Source organism: Salvelinus namaycush, chromosome 12 (assembly GCF_016432855.1).
Source record: "Salvelinus namaycush isolate Seneca chromosome 12, SaNama_1.0, whole genome shotgun sequence".
NCBI lineage: Eukaryota > Metazoa > Chordata > Actinopteri > Salmoniformes > Salmonidae > Salvelinus > Salvelinus namaycush.
The window spans coordinates 42,702,045-42,719,815 of NC_052318.1; the positions used below are offsets into that span (position 1 = coordinate 42,702,045).

The following is a 17,771-nucleotide window of genomic DNA, read 5'->3' on the forward strand; positions in this document are numbered from 1 at the left end:
ACAGTACTTAGAGTCAATATGTATGCCAAGTTGCTATAATATACTGTGAGCTTCAAGAGAAGCGTTGCAACTTTATTCACAGGAACCAGGATCTAATTTCTGGGAACAGGGAAACCAAAACATCCAACAGGATGAGAAACCATTACCCTGAAGCACCCACCCATCTAGATCAGTGCCACAGCCCAGCCCTGATTTCCCTTCCACCTCAATACATCCATGACCACACTCCGAGGCTGAGAGGACAGGTTGGCAAGGTCCAGACGTACAGGCAGAGTACAGTACATGACCCCTGCTGAGACCTTGACTCGATTCACAGTAAGTACTTGTCTGTGGATATGCACTTTTATCCTCTGTTCTTTCTGTTTTGAATCCAAATGATCTCATCTTTATATTCTCATAAACTGTTTATATAAAATGGTATGATTTTCATTGTGGGGTGCATTTGTATAGACATACTTTGATTTAAAAGCATGCTTGCACTGTGTAAGAATTCTTTACCTTATATGCTTGAAAAACATGTACTTTGTATATTAACTTTGTATACTGTATTTTAATCCCTTAATGATTTTTATGAATTTTTCCCACTGTGAATTTAATGAATATAGCTACTGTACAATATATTATAATTTGTGCATATCAACTATGTATTATTTTCACAAGATTCTTTAAAGCTGTGAATTGTAGTTTGCTTCACAGTCACATGAAATATGTATGTCTGTTTTAATAGTTCCCTCTGAATATGAACAAAGGTTTATATCAAGACTATTACACATTTAACCCTATTTTAAATAAGTAAGGGACAATCAACGAGGGGCTAGCTATACGTTATGGAAAATAATGAACGCTCATTATTTTCCAGAGAACGCATAGAGCCCCGATTTGATATGTCCCTTTTACACCATGGCTATAATTGAATCCACTGAAGTAGTTGGCACGTTTGCTGGCATTTATTATTATTATTATGGATTTGTCTTGAAGGGCATTCTAGAACGTACATTATTTCCCTATACCAGCACGGTAGAATTCAGTGGCTATAGTTCATTCTTACATGTTCTATGTTTGAGCTGCATTTGAAAGCAAAAGTCGAATTTAAAACATTATTGACATTGTTGAATTCGATTTTCATAATAGCAAGCTAGGACTGCTGGTTTGAAGTAAGTCTGTTTGTTTGGTTACCAAGGAAACTACTATAGATATCTGGTAAATTTGCTAGCTAGCTACTTCAGTGGATGTTGAACATTTCCACCGGCACATTAACACATTTCTAGAGGCAAATGTGTTACATTATAGCCATGGTATTGTAGTATACCCTACTATGTGGTCGAGCGTGCTGTGGACACAATTGACAAAGAGTTTGCAGTTCACAATAATCCATTTGGCTATTAAACACAGAATGTCACGCAATAACCCAGCAGAGTATGTCACACTGTGCGTGTTCACGTAATCCTCTGGCCGAACGCCAAGTTTGTATTTAGGCAACGATTCTTCGGCTCCAGCCAGATTCCGTCTCTTAATGAACAATGCAAACCGTGCTCTTCTTCAGACCAAAGTCCTGACTAAGTTCAGTGAACACCCCTCTTCGGCCGATGCCAACATAGTCCTCCTAATCGCCCGCGCCCAATTGTTCAACCGAGTCCAGAAACGCAGTCCGTGTGAAATGGTCCCTCAGCTTCTAAATCTTCAAACGAATGCCAAACGCCCATCTTCGCTGACACACTGCCATTTTCGGCATAAACCAGGCTAAACTATGTTAGCTAGCGCAGCCTAGTCTCACATTACACGTTACATAGTAAACGTAAATCTGGACGTTCTATTTAGTATTACATATTATGTTTGGTATGGTTACATAAGACAGAAAGTTACTTAAGGCAAAAACGAAAGGAGGTTGGTTGGTCAGGGTGGGTGAATAACACGAACATCTAGCAACCTAAAGTTTTTTTTAAATCTAATTGTAACGGATGTGAAATGGCTAGCTAGTTAGCGGGTACGCGCTAGTAGCGTTTCAATCAGTTACGTCACTTGCTCTGAAACCTAGAAGTAGTGTTGCCCCTTGCTCTGCAAGGGCCGCGGCTTTTGTGGAGCGATGGGTAACGACGCTTCGTGGGTGTCAGTTGTTGATGTGTGCAGAGGGTCTCTGGTTCGCGCCCGTGTCGGGGCGAGGGGACGGTTTAAAGTTATACTGTTACATTGATGCTGTTGACCCGGATTACTGGTTGCTGCGGAAAAGGAGGAGGTTGAAAGGGGGGTGAGTGTAACGGATGTGAAATGGCTAGCTAGTTAGCGGGTACGCGCTAGTAGCGTTTCAATCAGTTACGTCACTTGCTCTGAAACCTAGAAGTAGTGTTGCCCCTTGCTCTGCAAGGGCCGCGGCTTTTGTGGAGCGATGGGTAACGACGCTTCGTGGGTGTCAGTTGTTGATGTGTGCAGAGGGTCCCTGGTTCGCGCCCGTGTCGGGGCGAGGGGACGGTTTAAAGTTATACTGTTACATAATCACAGACAACTTTAGCATTTTAGCTAATTAGCAACTTTTCAACTACTTACTACTTTTTAGCTACTTTGCAACTACTTAGCATGTTAGCTAACCCTTCCCCTAATCTTAACCCTTTTAGCTAACCTTAACTCCTAACCTTAAACCTAACCCCTCACCCTAGCTAGCTAACTAATGTTAGCATTAGCCACCTAGCTAAAGTTAGCAACACAAATTGGAATTCATAACATGTGGTACATTTAGCAAATTCCTAACATATTGTAATGAAACAGGCAGGGAGCAGGCCTTGACCCCCTTGTCCTTCTGTGCCCCAAAAGCATTCTCGAGCAGCAGAGTCGATATGCACGCTTATAACCACAGGATCATTACACAACTCCCTCCTTTCAAAGAGTGCGTCCTCGCGCTAGCTTGCAACTCTATGTCTAATAGGAACGCGCTCACTGGCCAAGCACACACACTGTCGTGGATGCAAGGTCCGATCACTTCTGACACCAATGTAATGAAACAGGCAGGGAGCAGGTCTCGAACCCCCAACCTTCTAGCCCGAAGTCCAGCGCGTTATCGACTGTGCCGCAAAAGAATGCTCCAGCGGCAGAGTTGATATCCGCGCTTATAACCCCAGGGTTGTTACAATATCATACCAATTGTAATTTGTAAACATATCATGAGAAATGGTTGTAGAACATTCACAAATTAAAACATACCATAAGAAATGTAACATATCATACTAAATGGAGTGTCTCGGATTTACGTACAGAATAATATGAAATGCTCTGAGTGAAGTGTCTTGAATTTATGTGAATAATGATGAGTGAGAAAGATATACACACAAATATCATAACCCCAAGACATGCTGACCAAGGGTTTCCCAAACTCTGTCCTCAGGACCCCAAGCGTGCAAGTTTTGTTTTTTGCCCTAGCCTTACACAGCTGATTAAAATAATCAACTAATCACCAAGTTTTGATAATTTGGATCAGCTGATTAGGACAAAAACCAAAGCGTGCACCCCTTGGGGTCCTGATAACCGAGTTTAGGAAACGCTGTGCTAACGTCTCACTATTACAATAACGGAAGTTAGCATTTTTATTTGGGCGGGGGTTATCATAGTTGTGCTTCTTTAACTTTCTCACTCATCATGATTTTACGATTAATTCAGGATTGTCAGTAATCATGGTAGCATCCACATTAATGTAGAAGTGTTTAGAGACATTCTATTCTTATTTACAATAAAAGTGACTCCAAAATGACACTACATTATTTACCATTCATTTCTATTGGCCACAAAATAATCTGAAATGTAACCAAAACAAACAGCAAATGCATCCAACAAATTTGTAGAGTCAAGCTTGATGTAGTCATTGCGTGCTATGAATATGGCACCAAATACTTAACTTTTTACCATCTTTAAAACACATGTAAGGGAATTTGTCCCAATACTTTTGGTCCCCTAAAATCGGGGAACTATGTACAAAAAGTGCTGTAATACGTATAACGCAAACATCTAGCAAATCAAAGGTTGCATTGTCGAATCTCATCACAGACAACTTTAGCATTTTAGCAACTTTTCAACTATTTACAAATGTTTTGCTACTTTGCAACTACTTAGCATGTTAGCTAACCCTTCCCCTCACTCTAACCTTAACCCTTTTAGCCATCCCTTTGCATAACCCCAACCTTAACCCTTTTAGCTAACCCTAACCTTAACCCTTTAACCTAACTCTTAAACTTAACCCTAACCCCTAATCCTAACCCCTAGCCTAGCTAACATTAGCGAGCTAGCTAATGTTAGCCACCTAGTCACCTAGCTAGAATTCTTAACATATCATACATTTTAGCAAATTCTTAACATATTTTACATTTAGAAAATTAATAGTATATTGTACGTTTTGCAAATTCGTAACATATAATACCAATTGTAATTCTTAACATATCATATGAAATCGGTGATGGACATCCACAAATTAATACATCCCATAGTAATACATGATACTGATTTCTCAGCTTTACGTACAGAATCATACAAAATACTCTGAGACCATATTGCAACAACCCAACCCAAACAACTAATGAAACCACACATTTTATTGCAAAAATAACAAATTGTAAGTGAAGTAGGTAGACCTGCCTAATTCTCACTTGAAACATTGTTTTTGTTTAAAAGGCTAAATTACGCATTCTGTTGACATATGACCCCAGATTGATCTATTCTTGCAATTTGTCGTCTGATATTTCAGATTAAAATTTGATCATTTTTTCACGAAGTAGTTTGGATGTGGTGAACTACTTTTTCAAAGTGACTTTAGTTAAGTAAACAATGTGTTACTTATTTGTAGTTTTATTGTAGCTTAACTTCTTCCAGTGTTTAGTAATTGGTATTTTAGTAAACTTGGTATCTTAGTACTGTAGCTTCCCCAACACTGGATAGATATGATTGATTTATCAATAGTAAATTCTACAATTACATTCTCATGATGTTCCAGGGGCCAGAAGAATGTTGAAGAGTAAAACGTGGCAGTTTACAGCCATATTAATGCTTATATCTGATTGGAGTCAGTGCATCAAGTCACAAGAATTTACAGGTTAGTCTCTGCAGGTGTCTTTCCATTCATTAATCACTGTTTTACTGTGTAATATCTCATAATCCCAGGCAGATTTCCGTTCAAAATTATGTTTGTACAAGAATGTAATGGGCTGTCAAATACACTGTACTATATAGGCTATATATCAATCAATCAAGTTTATTTTATATAGCCCTTCGTACATCAGCTAATATCTCGAAGTGCTGTACAGAAACCCAGCCTAAAACCCCAAACAGCAAGCAATGCAGGTGTAGAAGCACGGTGGCTAGGAAAAACTCCCTAGAAAGGCCAAAACCTAGGAAGAAACCTAGAGAGGAACCAGGCTATGAGGGGTGGCCAGTCCTCTTCTGGCTGTGCCGGGTGGAGATTATAACAGAACATGGCCAAGATGTTCAAAATGTTCATAAATGACAAGCATGGTCAAATAATAATCAGGAATAAATGTCAGTTGGCTTTTCATAGCCGATAATTAAGAGTTGAAAACAGCAGGTCTGGGACAGGTAGGGGTTCCATAACCGCAGGCAGAACAGTTGAAACTGGGACAGCAGCAAGGCCAGGTGGACTGGGGACAGCAAGGAGTCATCATGCCCGGTAGTCCTGACGTATGGTCCTAGGGCTCAGTTCCTCCGAGAGAGAGAAAGAAAGAGAGAAGGAGAGAATTAGAGAGAGCCAAGATGTTCAAAATGTTCATAAATGACAAGCATGGTCAAATAATAATCAGGAATAAATGTCAGTTGGCTTTTCATAGCCGATAATTAAGAGTTGAAAACAGCAGGTCTGGGACAGGTAGGGGTTCCATAACTGCAGGCAGAACATTTGAAACTGGAACAGCAGCAAGGCCAGGTGGACTGGGGACAGCAAGGTGGTTATAGGTGGTTATATCCAGACAGCACATGGCTAGGTGGGTGGCGGTGAGTGTGGGAGGTTGGAATGAATGCGCACTGCACAGTCACATGGCCGCTCAGCATCACAGAGAGCGTTTGCACATTGGCAAGATGTCGCCAAGACATCTGCATTAGATCACATTTTCCCTTCAGCCGCTATTTGGACGATGCATGTCAAAGCTGCTAAATTATACTGGCAATAATAAAAAGTTACAGTAGTGAGTAAATACATTTTTATACTTTTCATTTTTCATAATTGTCCCCTGTGGGAATCGAAGCCACAAAGCTCCATGCTCTACCAACTGAGCTAAATGAGAATATAATAGATTGGAAGTGATTTTGTTTGTGGGTAAAATGAAGAGGGAAGACTAGAGTTAATGTCAAATGTATTAACCTATTGCTATACCATCAAATTCTTAAATTACTCCTGCACAAAGTGTAGTATCTGGGATCTACATCTGTTTATATTAGTTACTATGCTGTTACTAAGCAGTGATGTATTACGGCAGTGTTACGTTACTACACCTAATAGGAAATGCACATGCGCACTATTGTGTCGGGAACTGTGGAGCACGAGAGGTTTTGACTAAACGAAATCTAACTGTACTCCCGTCTCCTGCCTGGTCATTTCTCCACAACACAAATATTACACAAAGAAGAGAGAAACAGAAACATTACATTTAACAAAAATATAGCTTATGCAGGCTGTAGACCACACTATTTACCAAGAGGGTTTTCATCTATATTTTTAGCTGTCTATTTACCACCACAAACTGATACTGCCACTAAGACCGCACTCAACGATCTGTATAAGGCCATAAGCAAACAAGAAAATGCTCATCCAGAGGCGGCAGGGCTTGTAAACTATTACGGACTACAAAGGGAAGCACAGCCGCGAGCTGCCAATGACTCAAGCCTACCAGACGAGCTAAATTACTTCTATGCTCGCTTCGAGGCAAGCAATACTGAAGCATGCTTGAGAGCACTAGCTCTTCCGCACGACTGTGTGATCATGATCTCCATAGCCGACATGAGTAAGACTTTGAAACAGGTCAACATTCCCAAGGCTGCAGGAACAGACGGATTACCATGATGTGTACTCTGAGCATGTGCTGACCAACTGGCAAGTGTCTTCATTGACATTTTCAACCTGTCCCTGACCGAGTCTGTAATACCAACATGTTTCAAGCAGACCACCATAGTCTCTGTGCCCAAGAGCACCAAGGTAACCTGCCTAAATGACTACCGACCCGTAGCACTCACATCTGTAGCCATGAAGTGCTTTGAAAGGCTGGTCATGGCTCACAACACCGTTATCCCAGAAACCCTAGACCCACTCCAATTTGCATACCGCCCCAACAAACCCACACATGACGCAATCTCTATTGCACTCCACACTGTTATTTCCCACCTTGACAAAAGGAAAACCTACCTTTTCTATTTATTTACCTGTTTAAAAAAAAAAAAATACTTCAGTTTATTTTGGTAAATAAATTCTTAACACTTATTTTTCTTAAAACTGCAATGTTGGTGAAGGGCTTGTAAGTTAGCATTTCACTGTAAGGTCTATTACCTGTTGTATTCGGCACATGTGACGAATAAAATTTGATTTGATTTGAATATGTGATGAATATATTTTCAAAATAAGGTGAAAAGAATGCATGGGACAAGTACTGTAATCAGAAAATGTGCTTTTATTCATTTATTTAAGCCTATCGGCTTTATACATATTTTCTGATAAAAGTATTGCCAACCATGACCTAAAAATGTTTGACTGTCCATGGGTAAGCTATGCCTAAAAGTTGCGATACGGGGCCCCCACGGGTGAGGAATGATTATACATCCAGAGAAGGCCGCATTGTGACACTCGACGCCAGTCAGCACGCAAATCTTTGGCCGACGTATCAAAATGCGTAGGGAATATGTCGTTTGGAGAGTGTTTGCACATTGGTAAAATGACGCCGAGATATCCGAATAGAATGTTGATGCCTGGCCTATTTATATAAACGATGTAGAACTGTAGAATGTAGGCATTCTACATACATCAGCAAAACGTCTTGCCAATGTGCTAATGCTCTCTACAGTCGTGGCCAAAAGTTTTGAGAATGACACAAATATTCATTTTCACAAAGTCTGCTGCCTCAGTTTGTATGATGGCAATTCGCATATGCTGATGACAAGGTGAGCGCTACCATCAGTCCTGTGTCATGCCAACAGTAAAGCATCCTGAGACCATGTATGTGTGGGGTTGCTTCTCAGCCAAGGGAGTGGGCTCACTCACAATTTTGCCTAAGAACACAGCCATGAATAAAGAATGGTACCAACACATCCTTCGAGAGCAACTTCTCCCAACCATCCAGGAACAGTTTGGTGACGAACAATGCCTTTTCCAGCATGATGGAGCACCTTGCCATGAGGCAAAAGTGATAACTAAGTGGCTGGGGGAACAAACATAGATATTATCTATAGCCAGGAAACTCCCCAGACCTTAATCCCATTGAGAACTTGTGGTCAATCCTCAAGAGGTGGATGGACAAACAAAACCCCACAAATTCTGACAAACTCCAAGCATTGATTATGCAAGAATGGGCTGTCATCAGTCAGGATGTGGCCCAGAAGTTAATTGACAGCATGCCAGGGCGGATAGCAGCGGTCTTGAAAAAGAAGGGTCAACACTGCAAATATTGACTCTTTGCATCAACTTCATGCAATTGTCAATAAAAGCCTTTGACACGTATGAAATGCTTGTAATTATACTTCAGTATTCCATAGTAACATCTGACAAAAAATCTAAAGACACTGAAGCAGCAAACTTTGTGGAAATTAATATTTGTGTCATTCTCAAAACTTTTGGCCAACACTGCTATACTACATCTTCCCGATGTATCATGTATACATCGTCACTACTTTGGGCAGACGTATGTGTGCTATCTGGGTCCCAATTTCAATATCTACAACATCTACGGCCGACTCTGTGATGCTGACTCCATGCTGACTCTACGGCCGACTCTGTGATGCTGACTCCATGTGACTGTGCAGCGCGCATGCATTTCGACCTCCCACAGCCGCCCTCCGGCCGACCCTCTAATTGGAACGCAATCTACTAACGGTATACCGCTGTAAGGCCGACGTCGGCGAGATGTATGTGTGCTGTCTGTGTTAGTTATGGCTGCAAGGACTGAGCATCCATGATAGCAAAATTATAGTTATTTGAGGCTATTCCGTGCTTATTTACAATTACATTGTTTACAATGATATCTCCTAAGATCTGTCTACAAACAATAGATAAAACAAGCTTATATTTTGGGTTCGGATGGGTTACAACAGTATATATAATGAATTGATGAACCAATCACAGATTGCCTCTTTTAATGCTTACTGCAAGCTTGCAGGTGCCTTTGCTCTATTAACCTTTGACCTGAAAATACTGTGTACCTCAATGACTTCCAGTGGATCCTCCTGAGAACGTTGGGATTGATGACCCTGGCCACCTCGGGCCACTCTACATCCACTGGACGGCTCCAGCCAGCCTGACCAACTTGACTGCCTGCTCCATGAGATACCATCTGGAGTACTTCAACACATATCAGAGCAGATGGACTGTAAGTCACTGGACACAAAACTAGACATTGTCAAACGTGTACCTGCCACACTGGAGGGTTGCACTTGTCTGCCAGGACAGGACTGTGTGTCCTAATGCTACTGCATTCTTATACACAGAATAACAGAGCAACGTGATACACCGTCCATAAACATCCTGCCGAAACCAGTTATGATTTACATCAGAAGTCAATATTTCCCAATGATATCTCCTAAAATCTGTCTAGATTTGTGGTTGACGAGCTGTAAACTGTATTTAGCTTCAATGGGATTATTCTGGGGGTTTCCTGTAAATGTAACACAGCCTACAGCATTTTTAGAGGGAGTAAGAATGAAAGATTCATGAATGTATTCATGAGAACATCATGAATATATTGGAGATTTTTTAAATCTGTTCAATATAACTGTGGTTATGGCTCAAAGGCCATAGTAGTGGCCAGGTGCCTGAGGTATGCATAATATTAAAGTGCTATTGTCTGTGAATGGTTAGGTGATCAGGACTGTACGGACATGGTACCGTGCTCAGTTTGACCTGGAGAAGGAGGTCAGGGTGCGGATCTCCACCTTACTGAAGGGAGCCTGCACCAACGGCACTGAGCTCAAGAGCCCCTTCACAGAGATGATCCTGCCACCCAATAACACAGGTGAGGTCAGGAGGACAATGTGCTTTTGTAGATATGGAATTGTTTGGATTAAATGACACCAATAGGCTGACAGAAAGCGAGATTCGTTCTATCCTCTTATCATCCTATATAGGAATGAACAATGACGGTAGCGCTGTATAGCTGGAATTCTCTACAGGCACCATTATTGACAGGGGCGGAATGTGGCGGTTCGTTTTGGTCGACCAGTTTCAACCATCTATTAATCTCTTAACCTCTTTTAATTTGCTTCCAGGCCCAGTTGGCTCCAGGGTCCAGGGGTTTGGCTGCGTGTTTTATCAGAAGGAGTTCATGGAGTGCACCTGGGAGACGGGCTTGGAGGAGCCAGCCCACTCCCAGTACAGCCTGTACTTTTGGTAGGTCACCCAAAATGGGCACATTAGAACATCTCTCCTAATATATGGCCTACCTACATGTCTGTACCTTTATATACTGGACAAATGTGGCGTGCTGATGCCTGAGTGTGTCTGTGTGCTTCTCCAGGCATCGGGAGATGGAGCAAGCTGAGGAGTGTCCTCAGTACATCCACTCCAATGGGGTCAGGACTGGCTGCAAATTCACAGAGGAATCGCTCTCAGAATTCAGTGATTTCAACATGTGCATAAACAGCTCCTCTCCCAAGGTGGTCTTGAGGTCGGCGTTCTTCTCCCTGCAAATTCAGAATTATGGTACTCAACTTCACAACAAGGCATGATAAGCCTCACCTATTCAATGCAATACTGCTATATTTTTCTCCCATAAACATTCTTCAGCTGCACATAATGTTATTTTTCATCATGTCCTTTGTTCATAGCACATCCAAACAGATATTATCTGCACAGTCTAATCTCTCCTACACCCACCAGTACTTGCAATGACATCATTATGGGTTCTCCGTTCTGTTTTCTTTGTAAACAATCCATTGACTCCTTTGGGCCTCTCTGTATTCTAGTGAAACCTGCAGCCATTGAGACAGTGCATCTGGAAGCTAGTCCAGACAGGAGGCTCCAGGTGCAGTGGGACTTGCCCAACGAGAGGATTCCCAGGCACTGCCTTGAGTATGAAGTGGAAGCCAGAGAGGAGGGCGTAGGCGGGCAGCCTTTGTTGGTATGTCCTTCTTTAACCTGTCTGGATGTTCTTCTTTGGCTGGATGTCCTTCTTGAACCTGTCTCTCAATATCTTCAATTAGGTTATCTTCAATGACGTTATGTGTCAAAACATTGTGTAATTCCCTGAGATAACAGGTAGCATAGCAACTTGGCCATTGCTCAGTCTGCAAGGTATAGTAAAGACAGAAATGCATGATCTCAGATAATGCAGGCACATACTGTACTGAACATAGTTCTCCTTTTGTTTTGACACATAACGTCATTGAAGATAACCTAATTTAAGATATTGAGATAACCTTTGAAGAAGAAAATAATAATATTATTGGTTAAAGAATAGACAAAATCTGTCTGAAGTTTTGTTCAGATCTGATATCGTTCCTGTCACCAGCAGCAGAGGAACGTAACCAATGAGATGATGCTGACTTCTCTCTCAATGGATGGTGCCCAGAGGAAGTGCTTCCGGGTCAGGTCTAGGATGCACCACTACTGTGCTGACAGAGGCTTCTGGAGTGACTGGAGCTGTTGGTCCTGTCACTCAGGTAACAGATTTCTCCATACAGAAATCATCTCCTGGTGTATATCCTTAAATTCAATTCATAGATTTGCCTGTTTGTTCTCCTCCATGCATATTTTCCCCCCTGTATATACAGTTGAAGTCGTAAGTTTACATACTCTTAGGTTGGAGTCATTAAAACATGTTTTTCAACCACTCCACAAATTTCTTGTTAACAAACTATAGTTCTGGCAAGTCGGTTAGGACATCTACTTTGTGCATGACTTAAGTAATTTTTCCCAACAATTGTTTACAGACAGATTATTTCACTTACAATTCACTGTATCACAATTCCATTGGGTCAGAAGTTTACATACGCAAAGTTGACTGTGTCTTTTAAACAGCTTGGAAATTCCAGAAAATTATGTCATGGCTTTAGAAGCTTCTGATAGGCTAATTGACATCATTTGAGTCAATTGGAGGTGTACCTGTGGATGTATTTCAAGGCCTACCTTCAAACTCAGTGCCTCTTTGCTTGACATCATGGGAAAATCAAAAGAAATCAGCCAAGACCTCAGAAAAGATATTGTAGACCTCCACAAGTCTGGTTCATCCTTGGGAGCAATTTCCAAACGCCTGAAGGTACCACGTTCATCTGTACAAACAATAGTACGCAAGTATAAACACCATGGGACCACGCAGCCGTCATACCGCTCAAGAAGGAAAGCGTTCTGTCTCCTGGAAAGGAACATACTTTGGTGCAAAAAGTGCAAATCAATCCCAGAACAGCAGCAAAGAACCTTGTGAAGATGCTGGAGGAAAGAGGTACAAAAGTATCTATATCCACAGTAAAACAAGTCCTATATTGACATAACCTGAAAGGCTGCTCAGCAAGGAAGAAGCCACTGCTCCAAACCGCCATAAAAAATCCAGACGACATGGGGACAAAGATAATACTTTTTGGAGAAATGTCCTCTGGTCTGATGAAACAAGAATAGAACTGTTTGGCCATAATGACCATCGTTATGTTTGGAGGAAAAAGGGAGAGGCTTGCAAGCCGAAGAACACCATCCCAACCGTGAAGTACGGGGGTGGCAGCATCATGTTGTGGGGGTGCTTTGCTGCAGGAGGTACTGGTGCACTTCACAAAATAGATGGCATCATGAGGGAGGAAAATGATGTGGATAAATTGAAGCAACATCTCAAGACATCAGTCAGGAGTTAAAGCTTGGTCGCAAATGGGTCTTCCAAATGGACAATGACCCCAAGCATACTTCCAAAGTTGTGGCAAAATAGCTGAAGGACAACAAAGTCAAGGTATTGGAGTGGCCATCACAAAGCCCTGACCTCAACCCTATAGAAAATTTGAAGGCAGAACTGAGAAAGCGTATGCGAGCAAGGAGGCCTACAAACCTGACTCAGTTACACCAGCTCTGTCAGGATGAACGGGCCAAAAGTCACCCAACTTATTGTGCGAAGCTTGTGGAAGGCTACCTGAAACATTTGACCCATGTTAAACAATTTATAAGCAATGCTACCAAATACTAACTGAGTGTATGTAAACTTCTGACCCACTGGGAATGTGAGGAAAGAAATAAAAGCTGAAATAAGTCATTCTCTCTACTATTATTCTGACATTTCACATTCTTAGAATAAAGTGGTGATCCTAACTGACCTAAAACAGGACATTTTTACTCGGATTAAATGTCAGGAATTGTGAAAAACTGAGTTTAAATGTATTTGGCTAAGGTGTATGTAAACTTCCGACTTCAACTGTATGCATATACACTGAGTGTACAAAACATTAACACCTTCCTAATATTGAGTTGCGCCTCAATTCGTCAGGGCATGGACTCTACAAGGTGTTAAAAGCATTCCACAGGGATGCTGGCCCTTGTTGACTCCAATGCTTCCCATAGTTGTCAAGATGTCTGCATGTCCTTTGGGTGGTGGACCATTCTTGATACACTAGGGAAACTGTTGAGGGTGAAAAACCCAGCAGTGTTGCAGTTCTTGACACACTCAAACCGGTGCGCCTGGCACCTACTACCCCGTTCAAAGGCACTTAAATCTTTTGTCTCGCCCACTCACCCTCTGAATGGCACACATACACAATCCATATCTCAATTGTCTCAAAGTTAAAAAATCCTTCATTTAACCTGTCTCCTCCCCTTCATCTTGACTGATTGAAGTGGATTTAAATCAATAAGGGATAATAGCTTTTCATAATGGTTTGTACACTCTGTGTATTTCCTGTAAGAAGGAGTATCTTAACCCATCTCTTTCCCTAGATACAGAGTCAGATGCTGTAGTGGGCTGTGCCGTGGTCATCGGGATCATCATCTCTATGTTGATCCTGTCTCTGTTTGGGTGGGCACTATGGAGAAAGTGAGTATACACACACACGCGCACAAAACTGTCTAGTAAGCACTGAAATACTGGTGAAGGATCATTGCATATATTGATCTTCTCTCTGTCTCTTAGGTGGAAAGCCAGAGATGGGGAAATGATGCCTTTCGGTCCCCTGCACAAACTGATGGAATATTCCAAAGGAGTCTCTGCTCGCAGTCATTTCAATAAAACAAGAGAGAACCAGTAGTATAGCCTTTGCAAGCATTTCCTTTGGGCAGACAAATGATAAAGAGATACGAGTTAGACAGGTGTTCACACTTATTTGAAACACCCATGCAAACATGCTCAAACACACGCAAGCACACACCCACGCACAGACACAAAATGAGGATGAGACAGTAAAGCAGTGTGTAAATTCATATTCAAGACAGAATTGTATTGACTTGTATGCTGGTATTCATCTCTTATGTATCGATATGTTACTCAGTAGAATATGAAGTGTTCTTACCAAACCATTTACGTAATGTAAAACTCCAGGTTTTACGTTACACAGTATAGACTTAAAAAATGCCATAGCTCTTTCCAGTTTGTTTACTTTCCACATGTCTTTCATTTATATCACAAAGTATACTTATTGGAGTCGGTTTTTGTAGTTTTAGTTTGATGCCATTGCATCCAGTCGAATGTATCTTTTAAGTGCTTTGCATAGAATTCCCCGACCTGTTAAAATTTAATGCATTGAATGGTGTTCAACTAATGTTATGTTATGTTTAATACAATTTTGCTTCTCTATAGCTATAAAGATGTTTGGTATTTTTTTTACAGTATTGTATTTGATGTATGTTATTTGGCACCATCATGTGGCCGGTCAGGATGACTGTCCTCCAAGTGTATGTTGTTGCTCTTGCAATGAAATGTTGCTGAACTGTCTTATGGATGTATTTATATCACGAGCATGGAGAAATTAAAAGCAATGGGAGTTGTTTTGACTTTGATACAGAGGAAGACAAAGGTCCATCATCTCAGACTGTCCCATGTGCCCATGCAAATCCAGATCCTGACCTGGATCCAGACCCCCCCAACAAATACTTAAGTAGTACTTTAACGTATTTGTACTTTACACCGCTGCCTCCTGGTCAGCATGTCCACAGATCACTTTCTTTGGACAATTGTCCACAGGGTGACTTTCTTTGGACAATTTCGATCACCCATGTAATTTAGGAGAATTCTAGTCTACCATATTTTCTCTCATAAATTATTGCACAAAGGAAAACTGGTTAATCTGCAAATCCTAGTGATATAATTGTTATTTATTTTCAAGAATTCAATCAAATCTATTCATACATTTTGTACATTAATTTGATGTAATAAATTCTAAACATGTTGTTTTTTGTGTTCAAGGGTTTGTGGTACTTCACCCATGGGGTTCTGTTTGGCTGTGGCTCCTCCTTTGCCTTCCTGCCTTCCCTGGTGATCCAGACACGCTACTTCCAGCAGTCTTTGTGCCTTTGTGTCTAAATATTTTTGACCGTTCTGACCTTCGCTGGGATTCAGTCTAAGGCGTGTTTTAGCAAGCTTGACATTTAAAGGTAATTTACGATTAATCTGACATCTGCAGCGTCTAACGTGAATGTGATCTCTGCGAACATGAGATCATTGCCTTTCTGAATCCCGGCCATACTGTTGTTAATATTGGTCGTTCTACAAAAGCTGCCCGTTGATTCAGTGTATCCTATTGATGTCTCTTGTCAGATAACTTTTGTGTAGGAGCAGTTTGTTGAGAGCCCAGTGAAGGAGTGGGTCCTGCTGCTGTGCATTGGGGTATTCTCTGACATGGTCCACCTGCTGTTTAGCAGGATGGGAGATCTGCTCCAAGGGGTATGCAAGATATTTCTGCAGTCAACCACATCCAAGAGAACATAGGAACTACTGTGAACAAGATTGGAACGCAGTCCTCCTTCATTGGGTTGTGACTTTTCGTAGCAGGTTAGGAGAGCAATTTAGCTAACTCAGTCTCCTAACCTGCTACGCTAATTCTCCTAACCTGCTCCAAAAAACATTATGTGGTGTCTGAGGTTGTCCTTAGAACTCGATGTTGAACAGGATTATGTGGTGTCAGAGGTTGTCCTTAGGACTCGATGTTGAGTAGGATTAGAAGGAAACAGTGGTGGCCAAACCTCTTTAACCCTGTCCTTGTCATCATCCTCCAGATAGGCTCCTTCATGGTGCTGGGCTTGGCGTCTATGCTGGTTCCTCTGTGTGTCAGGTTTGAAGGGCTGGTTGTAGTGTGTCTACTGCAGGGGGGGCTGTGTGATGGCTGCTCCGTCAGCTTCATGGCCCCTGTGGCCTTTGAACTGGTGGGCTCCCTGAGAGCTTCCCAGGCCATTGGCTACCTGCTGGGCCTCATGGCCCTCCCAATGACCGCCGGACCCCCCCTCGCAGGTCTACCCTGCCTTCACCTCATTTCGGACTGTAATAAAATGGGTCACTAATTTGATGTGTGCTTTTTTATCACATACACCCTGTTGTAAACTTTAGTTGATCTATTGTTAAAATCGTCCTACTCTATACACACACGAGCCTTATTGTACAATTGGTTTATCTTTGACACTGCTTTTGTCAGTTGTGAATGAATCATCATGAAGTGCTCCTCAATGATGCCTCTCTGTGTGATACTGAGTAGTATGTCTTCACAGGACTACTCCATGACAGACCATGACCACTTTGGGGATTACTACATGGCCTTCTACCTGGCTGGGGTTCCTCCTCTCCTTTGTCCCGTACAGTATATTCTTCAGCGCCTGCAGGAGGGTCAGCAAGAAACTCTCCCCTGACCTGCAGCTTTTCCTTCCTGGCTCTGACCACCAGTCCCCTTCCATCCCTGGTCACCAGCTCCCCCCAACCAGCCCTGACCACCATCAGTTGCCACAACCCAAGGATGTTGCCAACAGTAACCATGTGACAGGCCACTGTGGTGAAGACTCATCTGTGACACGTTAGAGATCCCATAAGATGTAAATGGAGTAGATACAGTTGAAGTCGGAAGTTTACATACACCTTAACCAAATACATTTAAACTCAGTTTTTCACAATTCCTGACATTGAATCTTAGTAAAAATTCCCTGTCTTAGATCAGTTAGGATCACCACTTTATTTTAAGAATGTGAAATGTCAGAATAATGGTGGAGAGAATGATTTATTTCAGTTTTTATTTCTTTCATCACATTCCCAGTGGGTCAGAAGTTTAAATACACTCAATTAGTATTTGGTAACATTGCCTTTAAATTGTTTAACTTGGGTCAAACGTTTCAGGTAGCCTTCCACAACAAGTTGGGTGAATTTTGGCCCATTCCTCCTGACAGAGCTGGTGTAACTGAGTCAGGTTTTATAGGCCTCCTTGCTCGCACATGTTTTTTCACTTCTGCCCACAAATTTTCTACAGGATTGAGGTCAGGGCTTTGTGATGGCCACTCCAATACCTTGACTTTCTTGTCCTTAAGCCATTTTGCCACAACTTTGGAAATATGCTTGGGGTCATTGTCCATTTGGAAGACCCATTTGCGACCAAGCCTCCTGCAGCAAAGCACACCCACAACATGATGCTGCCACCCCCGTGCTTCACGG

General features: G+C 41.9%; 1 protein-coding gene across 1 annotated transcript; it reads left to right on the plus strand.

Moving 5' to 3' along the window:
- The first annotated feature begins 4,976 nt into the window (after positions 1–4,976).
- LOC120056604 (interleukin-13 receptor subunit alpha-2-like) lies at positions 4,977–14,929 on the plus strand. The gene is made up of 9 exons (XM_039004803.1): positions 4,977–5,068; positions 9,403–9,554; positions 10,043–10,196; positions 10,450–10,570; positions 10,698–10,882; positions 11,146–11,300; positions 11,694–11,841; positions 14,087–14,183; positions 14,280–14,929. The coding sequence occupies exons 1-9, from the start codon at positions 4,981–4,983 to the stop codon at positions 14,392–14,394; spliced, it is 1,215 nt and encodes a 404-aa protein (XP_038860731.1). The 5' UTR covers positions 4,977–4,980; the 3' UTR covers positions 14,395–14,929.
- The last annotated feature ends 2,842 nt before the right edge of the window (positions 14,930–17,771 follow it).